Genomic DNA, 13696 nt, shown 5'->3' with positions numbered 1-13696 from the left:
GTGAAAATGAAGATGTCCGCAAAGTTCAAAGACGTATTTCCGAAATTCTTCATCATATCGTGTTGCATCAAAGTCATGTCTTTTACAAAAATATTAGGATTTACGTTAAGTTTTGAAAAGGAGCGCAGGCTATTAATTTATTTATTCTATTTTTCAGCTATTAATTCTACGCTTTAATCCTCGACACGTTGCATGTTCTATTAAGTTTTAGGTGTACAGTATGAATACAGTAGAACTTATTTCGTTGAAACATTTTTCACTTTTTTGTTAGTATAATGGTGTATATTTAATGTTTATACTTTAGCATTACACGAAGAAAAATTGCCTTAAATCGAACGATTACTTCAAATCAGCTAAAGTTCGACTCAATGGGAATTTGCTTAGGTCAAACATTTGTTAAGTTTAACCATTTTCCTTGATCCCTTGGAGGTTCGAGTTATCTGGAATTAAATGTATTTTCATTAATACTTTTATTATTATTTTTATCTGTAAATAATTCATGATTATATAATTGTGTCATGATGATATAATCTCGTGATGATACATCTTCAAGATGGTATCATATGATACATCTTTAAGATGAGTCAAGATAAGTTTTAAGTTCATATTGTTAAAAAACCTCATTAGCAAACTCACTTTAAAGAAAATATGAGTCTATATTCTCCAGAACTACGTTCAAACTTATAAAACATAGGTAATTAATACCTTTTCCATTTATCGTGCACCCAAAGCTGTTTATAATGGAAAAAAATTGTCGAAATATAAGAGTAGAAAAGCAGGGCGAGAGTTTAGTTTACTTCAGGGCGAGAGTTTACTTCACTTTAAAATGAATTAAAATAAAAAAAAAGTAAAATAAACGAATAAAATTATATAATTGATACGTTTTTCTCTTAAATAAAATCACATAATACATAATAAATTATTTCTCTAAATTTTTTGAACTATTTATCTTGATTATTTGTTTCAAACTTTTTAAATTTATGTATAGCATATTTCCAAAATAATAAGCCTGACGTTTGCCCTGACATACAATTTCCTGTTTCGACTGCAGAAATTCCCCCCAAATAGTTGTAACCAGGTCCAATATTGTGAAATGTCTTTAAATATCCAAAAGCATCGTGAACAGCGGCGTGATATGCGATTGGACCATCATCGTCAAATAAAATATCGTGAATTAACCCAGTATCACCTGGGCCTACTCTTCCTAATAATAATTAAAACAATTATGTTAAAGTATGTTTTGACTCAATTTTGTTCAGCATTCAAAAAGTTTAACTTAATTTTGATGAAAAATATATTTAATATGTGATTTTATTTCATAGATAAAAAATTTTGTTTTCCATCAAAAAAATAGGGGAATTTCTTTATTATTTATATCAGGAGTTTTGACAGTAATAAATGTTCTGAAAGACACACAAGTCTAACAAATAAACACGACTCTGACAGCATGCCCCACAAAAATAAAATAAATATTTTAATAAGGTTACAAAATTAAGAAATAAATCATAACTATGACAAGCATTTTTAAAATTGATGGAACCAATAATATCAAGAGTTTTTATTTTAAAACTCTTATATTATTGGCATTTACGATATCAGCAAGTTATTCCAAATATTAACAACTCTAAGAGAGAACGAATATTTACAAAAACGAAGTTGATACACTTTGCGCAGCTTAAGTTTATGACCACGAGTATAAACATATTTGTTAACTACAAAAAATTTCGATACATGAAGACAAACAAAGTTGTGTAGATTTTGGTAACATGAAATTAAGTATTGCTTTAAAGGACGAATTTTGAGTAGTATCAAATCAAGTATTGAAAGTTGGCTAGTTTCTTTGTAAAATTTATTCGGACTTTTTTGACTGCATATATCAATTCAGTGCAATCTGTTGACCAGACCCGAGAGCAATATTCTAAATAAGTCTTATGTAAGTAGTGAATCTAAATAGGTCTTATGTAAGTAGTGAAGGTTTTTACGGGAACACAAGGATCACAACTTTTAAAATATTTAAGTATAAAATATCCTTGAATGTTTGCTGCACAGAAAAAATTTGAAATATGAGTTTTGTAATTTCGAAAAGAGTCCATAGTCACACCGAGGTCTTTTTTTTATTTTTAGACCAAATCTTAAAATTAACTTTACAAATAGCTATATTTGACCGGATTTATATATTTTTTCAACTAAGTTGGTCGCCGTTATAATCACTGAGAAAATAATAAAAAAGAAAAAGAAGACCAATTTATATATGAAAACTAATAAAAAGAAAAATAGATTTTCTTAATTAGATTACTCAATATGGAAATCGCCTAGTTTACACTTTTTCAGAAAAACACGAATTGTTGATATCGTTTTGTTAATATGGTTTTGGAGCACATCTCTGATTGCAAATCACAATCGATATGAATCGTTTTCACCTTGAACCATTGAATTATGGAGACGTGCTTAGCATTTTCTACAATAAAGTACTTTTTTCTAATTACTAGATTTCGTTGTTTCGCGATTTAAGAATTCGCTAAACAACGAAAGTAGAAACCTGATGCACTGATGCTGTAGAGTACGGTGTAACTATTTTTTTCATTATTTGCTATAAGTTTGAGAGCGCTCTTTGCATCTTTTGGCTTAAAATTGAGGCACCACCCGCCCATATGTTGGGTATTGGTTTTTTTAAAAACAAAAACAACTTTATTACATCAAGTAAGTATTAACACACAAACATTTAAAGTATTAAATTTATTTAGATTTTAAAACTTTCCTAAAAGTTACTTCTTGGAAGAATTAAAAAAAATTAAAAAAAATAACAAAGGTTATAAATTATAAAAAGCTAATTTGGTCCTTAAAACAAAATAGAAAAAAAATTAAAATGTATCAACTGTTACAATTAATAAATATAATATCAGGGTTAGAATCAGTTATCAATTATAATATATGAAAGTTAAATATTAAAAAAGAAAAGTGACAAACTCATAAATTAGTCAAAATTATATCAGGAGTAAGATAGACGTATCAAAACTCTGTTAAAATTTTTTGAACCACAGAATGCATTTGTTTAGCCAAAGTATAAGCGGCTTTGCCGAACTTTTTCTTTTAAGTTGCCAATAGATTTTAGTTCCTTAAAATTTGAACATTATTTGGTTAAAAATCTTTACTTAAAGTTGTGCTACTCTACATTTCTTTAAAATAGTTGTTTTTACATGAGTGACCCTAACAGAGCTTTGCTTAAAATGAAAACACAACAAAAAACCAAAATTCAAACCCAAAGCTCAAATGTGAATTAATTTTTCTAAGAAGCAAAAATAGAGCTGTCAAAATACAAAAAAACTTGCAAGGAATCTATAAAATAAAAACAAATAGAACAAATTGCTCAGAACTATAAACTAAATTGTAATGGAACTTATACCACCAATAGACGAGAATTAATTGTTTTTAGTTATTCTTTTCAATAAATAATATTCATAAAAAAAGGTATTAAGTTAAATTTGAAGACATATGTTTAAGATACTTGGTAACTATAAAAAATATTTTTTCCACTGCATTTTAATTTTATATTGTCATTTATAAGGTCTGAGAAAAAGTGCCCCAAATTAACTTTTTTAATTTCTTAATGGTGAGGTTAGTTAAAAAACTAAAAGATTTTCTCCATTGAAAGGTATATATAAAAGCAAAAAAAAAATTAGCAGCTTGAACTTACCCCAATGCAATCAAGTTTCAATTTAATTCAATCAAGTTTCAATTCAATTCAATCAAGTTTCAATTCAACTCAATCAAGTTTCAATTCAATTCAATCAAGTTTCAATTCAATTTAATCAAGTTTCAATTCAATTCAATCAAGTTTCAATTCAATTCAATCAAGTTTCAATTCAATTCAATCAAGTTTCAATTCAATTCAATCAAGTTTCAATTCAATTCAATCAAGGACTTTTTTTTAACAATACGAAATGTAAAATTTCTTATTAATTAGTTTTCACACATTTTCCTTTCTATAACAGCCCTACAATATAACATATTGTAGGGGTGTTATAGAATGGAAAATGTGTGAAAACTAATTAATAAGAAATTTTATTGAATATCTAAACCCAAATCAGCTGTTTCCTACTATGTAGGAAACAGATGATTTGGGTAGATATTCTTTAAATGAATTAAAATTGATCCTGGTTGCACGCCTTAAGACAAATGGAAATAATTTCAGTTTTGTCCAAGGTATGACACATAATCGATAAAACAACAAAATGTATTGTGTAAACAATAAATAGACGTTATATATAGCAAATATATATTTTTTAAATTTAGCTTTTCAAACAAAAAATCTCATTTTCAGCTAAAGGTATTTACAAATTATAAGCATAGTTGCGCTTTGTAGTTGAACTTAAAACTAACTCTGATCGAAACTAACTTGATGAGAGAGGTAATCTGGTATTTCTAGGCACATTGCATTTTAATGAATTCAAAGAGTTTTTTCAAATAAGGTGTGATATTTATTCGGTTTTATAGCCAATAATTGGATTCAATTTACTTTACTACAAAACAACTTTGTGATATTATTTTTGTTGTTGTTACTTACACCTTTTCACATTAAAGATATAAAAATATTACAGTTTAAAATATTACAGCTGTTTTTTATTGCCTTTGTGAACTTAATAACATTTTTTCTTTTAAAGCTTTTCAATTTTAAACTATAATTTTCATGATAATAAGAAATTTTGGTGCACGCCACAAACCCAATTGATAGCCATACCCAATTTATAGGATAACGTAAATGTGAGCCATCTATGGGTATGGTATTTATAACACTTAGGGAAGTTTAATCTTGTATAATGACGGTGGCTATTATTTAATGAAACATGAGTCCACATCAAACTTTCTTGTTCGAAAAAAATGTTTACCTGTTGTTGGATTAAGAAGAACACCAAAGACAGGATCTAAAGGACCATAATCTTGAGCAACAAAATCAGCAATTACTTTTCCAGACATTATCTGTTGAAGACTTCCCCAGTAATCGGTGTGGTTTAAAACGTCAGTTTTATCTGTAATAATGATATTTATTTTTCTTATAAAAATTGACATAAAGTTTTATATTTTAGTCTTACAAGGAAACGGGGAGTAAGAATGAGAGGTGGGTAACATTGGCATGTTATATAGCAGTGGCGGATCCAGCATTTTTTGATCTTTGAGATAGCTAACTTCCAGACATGGAACTAACTGCAAACATTTATATGTTTATACTTATGTCAAATAATGAGGGTTTGCAAAAAATTGCGATGGTTGGAGGCTGGGAACAAAAAAGCCCCAAAATTTTTGCAACACTTGCCCCAAACGTGAGAGCAACAAGTTGATAAAATATTTTTTATACTTTTCTTAATAAGACTTATATTCATCAATAATTTTTAAGTTTCATAGTATTATCTCTCAGCGTTCAAAAATTATGACCATATAAAGTTTAAACCCCCCTCAATTTGAGAGGGTTGTAACTTTTATATAGTCATAATTTTTGAACGCTGAGAAATAATACTATGAAACTTAAAAATTATCGATGAATATAAGTTTAGTTGAGAATAGTACAAAAATATTTCACCAACTTATTGTTCTCATGTTTGGGGCAGGTGCTGCAAAAATTTTGGGGCTTTTTTGTTCCCAGCCTCCAACCATCGCAATTTTTTGCAAACCCTCATTATTTGATATAAGTATAAACATATAAATGTTTGGAGTTAGCTCCATGTCTGGAAGTTAGCAATCTCAAAGATCAAAAAATGCTGGATCCGCCACTGTATTGGTTAAATATTTAAACAGGTCACCGATTGTTTATACTTAAATTTTATTAACAGGTGCTACAGACATCATGTGCTACAGAGTTCAATATTGAATGAACAAATATAACTATTCCCATAATACAATATAAATGTGCTTAATAATCTTTTTGAGAAAATAGCAGTCATTGAGGTAACTCATCTACATAATAATCCACAAAACATTTTTAATGTGGATGAAACAGGGTTTCCAACTGACATAGACAAGCAAAACAATTCTCTCTAAATAATCCACATAAAGCGCTTAAACTAAAACAATATTTACAGTGCAAATATTTTACAGTACAAAAGTGTAATGGCTGTCCGGACAAACCACTTTACAACTGTTCTTCTTTAGGATGGAATCAACCCAACTCATCGAATAATTTTTTGCCGAAACAATTCAATTAGAAGGACCAAATTTTGTAGTAGTTAACGGAAACAACTCACATATCGAAAATTGTTGTTGGCTTGACTGTTATTAATAAAGATGAGCTAATTTCTTTCACTATCTATTAAAGTATAAAAGTAATATTTTACAACTTCTCAATATAGGTACGTTCTAGGTAGTAAAAGGATCAAAGCATCATGGAAGAACTATATGAAAAATTTTTACAATAGAACAAGATGCGAAATTGAAGCAACTTTTCTGAAAATACTAAAATTTTGACACAGACAACGTAAGTTAAGTGAAGAAAAAACAAAAAGAACCAAAAGAAAATTGTCGGAACGTCGTACATTTGATGAACTTTGTACACAATTAAAGAAAATGAAACAAAGCCAGAAGATCAAATCTTAAATAATTAATTAAAGAAAACAACAACAACTAACCAAAAAACCAAATGTCATAAAACAGATCCAAGAGTTAGTAAACATGTAGAAATATTTCAGTTTTATTTTTGTTACAGCTAAAAAAATTTGAAAAAAAAAAGTTTTTTAATGATATGTAAATGTACTTTGATGCCCCACTTATATTTTTTTATATTTACCATCTTATCTCATCATCATTTATATTTTGAAATCATTTATATTTTAAAATTTTATGATAGTAACAACACCAACAATATAATACATATAATAATAATATAAAGTAGTATAATAATAATAAAGAACATCAATTTAAAATAATCATTGATTAACCCTGTATAAAATAATCAATGATAGACACTGCAACTTTGTAATCAATGATAGACACTGCAATATTGTAAACAATGATAGACACTGCAACATTGTAATCAATGATAGACACTGCAGCCTTGTAAAATTTTTGTTAAAAATTTTTGTAGTTACTAAACGCTTTCAATTTTGAAAAAACAAAATTTTTTTCTTTCTTTTACGAGTTTCAAAAAATTGGCCTTTGAATATGCTTTCCTTCAATAATGAAACTGATGTCCTTATTATTGGTGTAACCAAACTAAACGAATATTTTTTTTACACAAATCATTTCTTATGTACAGACTATAAAATTATATGGACTTTTTAAAAACTTGTTCAATTTTTTTAATTATTATTATCAATAGTAAATTAAATTCTGTTTAAGATATATGTAAGGTAAAGGTGGCTCTACACCTTTTTTACTAAATTCTTTAAAAATCAATAAAAATGTCTCTAGACTAAGTTTACTGTTAATATATTTGATAAAAAAAAATTTGACCAAAATTTTTTAAAAGTGCCTAAGAAAAAAAGCTGTGTCAGCAAAAATCATCAAAAAGGTATCAAATTTTAAACATTAACTTCTCAGAATCTATAAGTAGTATTTGAACCAAATTTTGAAAGTTTATAGGCAAAGTAGCAAAGCAGGTTCTGAAATAAAATCAAATTTCAAAAATTTACCAATCCATAATGGCTCACAATTCTTTTTGAGCATTAAAAATTTTTATCATAGGTCATTTTAGAAAAATAAAGTGCGATTAAACAAGCTCTGTTTGCTTTAAATAGTTTTTTTTTGTGCAGAACCTAGTTCCAATATTGAAGAAAGGTCTGTGAAAATTTCAATCAATCGGTCGAATAAAAGTACTAAAAATTGTTGTTTGAATTCAAATGAAAGTACAAAAACTTATTTCTAAGAAAAATGAAAAATAATATTAAAAGCATACAATATGAAACTAGTGCACCCCAAAACTATAAATTTCACCCTCTGTCTATTTTGTTAAAGAATTCTTTTTTAACGGCACTTAAAATTTTTTTTGCTCATTTTACTATTAATTTGCTTGGTACGAGTATTTTCCTGTTTTGTTGCATAGCATCTAAAGTATTTTCCAGCAGTCGTATTTAACAGTTTAAATACATTGTTAAGTTTAATAACACCTTTGTAATTATCCATTGTATTTAATGATAGCAGAATATACTTCTATCTCTAAAACATTTTGTGACACAAAATGAGACTTTGAACACTTACTCCAAACTAATTGGTTTAAAGCTTCATTTGGATTATAAAAGTGCTTACATGGGTAAACCCATGTAAGCACTTTTATAGAAGATTTTCAGAGCCAAGATTTTTAAAGATACTTTCAATTTCTTCTTTTATAGCTAGAGGCAAATTTAAATGTGCTTTGTTGGTTGTACCTTCAAGTTTATCTTGTACTAGTACATTCAAGTATCTCTTTGCCATTTACACTAACTCTTTATTGTTCGAGGGCAAAATCGATCTCGCGAAAACTCATTACAGTTCATACATTGACTTCTTGAATGTGTTTATTTTGTATCTCATGAAATGAGTAAAAATTATAACTCCAATCACAAGATATATTCTAGTTTAAGGGCATGCAAGAGTCCCAATTTTTTTATCTGGTCAAGACTGACAGTGAATTTATCACTACAATATAGGCATCTACTTAAAAGTTGACAAAAAAGATAACTTTGCAGTATTCTAAAGTAAATTATTCAAAAGAAGTTAGAATCTCCTTTGCCAACATTTAGGAGTGAATCATTTAAACTGATTTTTGATGACGAAACAGCTTCCTTTTTTGGTTTATGAAATTGATTTTTTGCAGTACATCTATATCTTTTAGATGTAAACTGTCTTTTTCTGTTTAATCATATTTTATTTTTATTTTTATCCATATTTAATAACTCTATAAACATATAAAGAATAAATGCAGTTATTTGTAATACTGAGATGGATAAAAGATATTGGAAGAAATCACTATAGCATCTGTGTTGACATTTACACAACATAAACAACATTACTTTTTCCTTTTTAAATGTCATCATTAATTGAAATCAAAACTATAACTTGTAAATAAAAGAATACCATAAAAAAAAATAGACAATTTGTAAAATGCATTTTACAGTTCAAAATAAAAGATTTGTGTCAAAAAATGAGCAAATGAAACAAAGCTGATACGGTGTTGAGCAAATAAAACAAAGCTGATGCTAAGGTGTTGCTATGGATAACATTATTCACCTTACACCATAAAAACGTAAATTTCTTTATAATAGAACGTATAATTCATCTCAAATGATATATATTTAGAATCTGCAACGTTTAAACTAGATAAAGAAACAAAAAAAAAATATAGAGTAAAATATAAAACTTAAATGCATTTAATGGCTGAAATCCAAGAAGTCATTTATCGCCAAAATGTTTAAAAAAGTAGTTATGTTTCATTTTAAAAAGAAAAACCGACATATATATACAAGTTTATTTTTTAATATATAAGAAACAAAGGAGTTCTGTGGTTAATCTGTCATGTCTATATGATGTACAGAACTTCGTTCCGTTGCTTCTAAAGCAGAGTTCTAACCACTGCGTTGCGGCTGCTTAATTTGTCCAAGCATTGAAATCATTTATAAAATCTTAAATGTCATCGCTAAATTGCAAGTTTAATAAAATTAAACAGAATGGTGTTTTGAAAAACTATTCCTTGAAAATTAAGAACACTAGTGACAAACATAAATGCTAAAGTCCTATGTTTTCTAACAAAAGTCTTGCAATTTATTTAAATAATAGCATCTATGATGGTAAATTACATAAGTTCATATCCACAATTTATAACTTCGACTCGTAACATTAACTTTGTAACTTGCACCTACACGCATTATCATATTAAATTCGTCAAAATCGTGTTAATATATATCTATAAATGTCCCTATATTGATACTCGTACCCATAGTAATTTATCTGCCGCGGTGTTAACTCACTCGCAAATTACTTCTAGAGTAGTACATTAATTAGGTAATCTAATTAATGGTATTAACTGCACATTTTTAAATCAGTGCAATATCTGTTCGCTTTCTCGATGCTATCTTTATAAGTCGGCTTCTTCTGACTTTCATTCTAGTATCCTTTGTTCTTCAAACTCTCTAACTCTAGGTCTGCAAAGCGGGTTATGATGCTCCTTATAAAGCTGAAGTTGTTTTCGCTGGCCCGGGCATCTGGACCTCTATATGGCAATTAGCCGGAGGAGGTCAAACCACAATATCTATTGTAATATATATTGATTATTAAAAATCTGAATGGAAATCTGAAAACATTTAAACATAAAATTTGTTAAAACTTTTTAGTCGTGTACGGACATGCTTTTTCTTTTGCGATAAAAACAAAATGGCGTTTTACGCAAAAGTCGCTTCAAATGAAAAAGTTGGTAAAAATAAACTAGAGAATCTAACTTACCATAAAGATGGACGATGTTTAAATCATATCAATGATGCAAACGCAATGACTAAAAATGAAACTGACATGACCAAATGCATTATGCCTGTAGTCTTCACAAAAAGAGAAGATTAGGGTTTTCTTATAACAATCAAGTGTGACTCTACAATTACAGATAATGAAATCTCTGAAAAAGTAACGCCATATATTAAAAACATTATTTCTGTTAAACAAACAACATATATTTTGATTAATCAATCGAGATGGTAGACAACTATTTAGAGTAAAATTAAAAGTAAAATCAAAAATAGTTTTACACTTAGCTGGAAAGGAGCTTTTATGTAGAAACTGTAACAATACCCATCTACCGAGACAAAGATGCCTTACAAAATCAGCTGCTACAATTTAAATCACAAAATAATAAAAATGAAAATAGTATACCTACAAATGATAAAAATAATAAAATTCAAGAAAATAAAGAGGAAACGACGTCAAAAAAACAACGAATGTTGTTTTTTTGACGTTTTGACAAAATTATTTCAATTTTTTTTTTTCAAAAAAAAATTGAAATAATTTTGTATTTTTAATTTTTTATGTACTTTATTTAATTTTAATATTGTATCGAATATGTATATGCACATGAAGCGTATTAAATTTTTTTTTGTTTTTTTTGTTTATTGTCTTTAATATGTATACGAATATGTACAGATTTGTAATTTTTTAATTGTTATTTTATATTTTAACTTTATCTTAAATTTCTTCTTTTTTTAACTTTAAGTTCTTTTTTTAACTTTAAGTTCTTTTTTAACCTTCTAAAATTTCTAACCAAATTTTTTTTTTTTTTTTAACTGATTAATTACACTCTTTTATATAATATTGGAAGATGTAAAATTTAATTGTATTTTTTTGTATTTCAAAAAGGGGCTTGATGATAAGTCATTTTGACTTCTACTTGCCCCAGTCAGCTTGTAATTATATATATTTGTTTAAATTTTATAGATAACATTGTAAAATGTGTAAAATGACAAAAAATTATATTTAAATCTTATATAAAATTCTAAATATTTAAATCCAATATTAATTGTGAAATTTGTGCAAAAATCAGAGTAAATAAGTTTGAACATAAGTATCAAACAAGAAATATTTTGAAATGAAAATTTAGTATTGAAAGAAAAAGCTCGTTACTATTTTGTTTTGTAAGTTCCTTTAAAAATAGGACTTATTTTTTTATTTGGATTTTATTTTTAATTTTAATATGGTAATATAATTGTATTTGAGTCCATAGGACAGCTTTGTAAAACAGGTTTTTATTTTTATTACGATATCTTCGTAATTTTTTTTTACGAGAGTCAGTATGGCATGTAGCCGAACGACCAAATAAATAACAAAACATATACTGATTATTAATAATAGACATTGATTTATGATGATTCATAAAACGCCGCTTTACATAGTTGAAACAGACATCTGTCTGTTTTCTCTATGTTATTTTTCTAACTCAGTCTGTACATTTTCAATACGCTATCTTTCTAACTCAGTCTGTACGTTTTCTTTATGCTATCTTTCTAACTCAGTCTGTACGTTTTCTTTATGCTATCTTTCTAACTCAGTATGTACGTTTTCTCAATGTTATTTTTCTAACTCAACTTCTTCTGACTTTCACTCTAACTTACTTTATTCTTCTTAAACTCGTTTACTCTTGGTTAGCGAAGCGTGTGATGATCCTCTTTAGTGAGCTGAACTTGTCTTCGCGGCCCAGGTATGTGGTCTCTATATGGCGATTGGCCGATGATTAATTGGAGGATAAACCACAATACCCATAGTAATATTTATCTCTATGAAATTTAAGTCATGAACGGTATCAAGCTTGTTAATATAGAAAGTCTAAATTCTAGATCCACGAACAGAAAAATTTACTTGGCAAATTGATTATAATAAGCTAAAGCTGATTATAATTAGCTCAAGCTGATTATAACCAGCTTAAGCTTCTTATAATCACCTCAAGCTGATTATAAAAAAAGAAAATCATTTTTCTAAAGTTTTTTAAAAAATAAAATAATTTCATTATTAAAATTGTTAAGTAAAATTAATTGTCCTAAACTGAAAAAAATTATTTTCTATTTTTTATTTTTATAATAAAATTTCTGAGCACAGCTTTAAAAATCATTATGAATTATTCAATGTTCAGCGTTCAGTTAATAGTTTCAAATGCCAGTTTTTCTAACCAAAATCTACAGTGAAATGAAAAAATTAAATTTGAGATCTTTAGGTAATAGGAATGGTGTTACTGCCAGATCTTTATTTAAAAGGAATTGTGTTACCTAAAAAGGAAGGCGACACAGTTTATAAATTCAAAATTGCGTCTTTTATGTTTCAGATCCTTAAAGAGGACGTTGTATAATTTTAAAAAGAAGATGAATGATCCAATTAATTGACTCAGTCATAAACGTTTCACCTTTACAATTTCTCGAGTATTGCTTACTGTTATATTAAAGCAAAGTTTATTAAATTTTTGTTTAAAACAATAACCACAAAAGTAATCTTAAAAGTTTAAAATTTTATTAGTAATAATAAAACAACAGGACTCTGTTACTTTTTAAACTAATTGTTTATTAAGTCAGAGTCTGAACTTAATTTTAAGGACCATGCACCATTTTTTTTTATGTGCCCCAAGATGACCTATCGGTCTTGTCACATAGCACCGCGGAAGTACATTTATTCAGGAAGTTCACGCCTTCTTCCTTACCGTGATGCGAAAATATGTCCAGAGCTCGTTTCGAACCTGGATCTCCTGCTTATAAAGCAAGCGCTCTAGCCACTGCGCCACGGCCGCACTAAATATTTATTTGCCATTCTTAGCGACTTTTGAGGTACTAATAATACGCTTGTTTAATGTTTCTGTTTCTATAACATGTTCACTGAGAAAAAATTTTTTCTTCCAGTAATCTTTATTAAATGTAAATGAAAACTTTAGGTAAATCTTTATTTTGCACTTGACTCTATAAAGCAGAAATATTATTTCTTTCAGCATAGAAAACCAAAGATAGTCTACCATCTGCTGTGAACTTTATAACTTGTTTCCTTTAACTCTTTTTACGCTTTGAAGTAAGTCAACTATTTAAAATTTAAAATATATTGTGTAAACTTAAAACAATATACACAAATGTATTTTAAATTTAAGATTTTTATCCTAAAAGAACTCGTATACAAAAAGTAAAAATAAGAAAAGTTAAAAAAGTATCAGGTTTAGTTTCACTATCACGTGTTAATTCGCATCCCTTTGCGCTAATATATTTACTTTTTTTTTACTGATTGA

General features: G+C 27.6%; 1 protein-coding gene across 1 annotated transcript in view; it reads right to left on the bottom strand.

Moving 5' to 3' along the window:
- Positions 1-866: 866 nt before the first annotated feature.
- The window catches only part of LOC101239989 (uncharacterized), a 32722-nt gene continuing 19892 nt past the window's right edge, over positions 867-13696 (bottom strand). Inside the window, exons 3-4 of the mRNA XM_065814384.1 lie at positions 4887-5027; positions 867-1204 (exon numbers count right to left, since the gene is read on the bottom strand). Coding sequence (XP_065670456.1) covers positions 942-1204; positions 4887-5027 — 404 coding nt within the window. The 3' untranslated portion in view covers positions 867-941. The remainder of the gene's footprint in view (positions 1205-4886; positions 5028-13696) is intronic.

The sequence above is a fragment of the Hydra vulgaris genome, chromosome 12 (assembly GCF_038396675.1).
Source record: "Hydra vulgaris chromosome 12, alternate assembly HydraT2T_AEP".
In the NCBI taxonomy this organism is placed as follows: domain Eukaryota; kingdom Metazoa; phylum Cnidaria; class Hydrozoa; order Anthoathecata; family Hydridae; genus Hydra; species Hydra vulgaris.
This window is presented reverse-complemented; position numbering and strand designations above follow the sequence as displayed.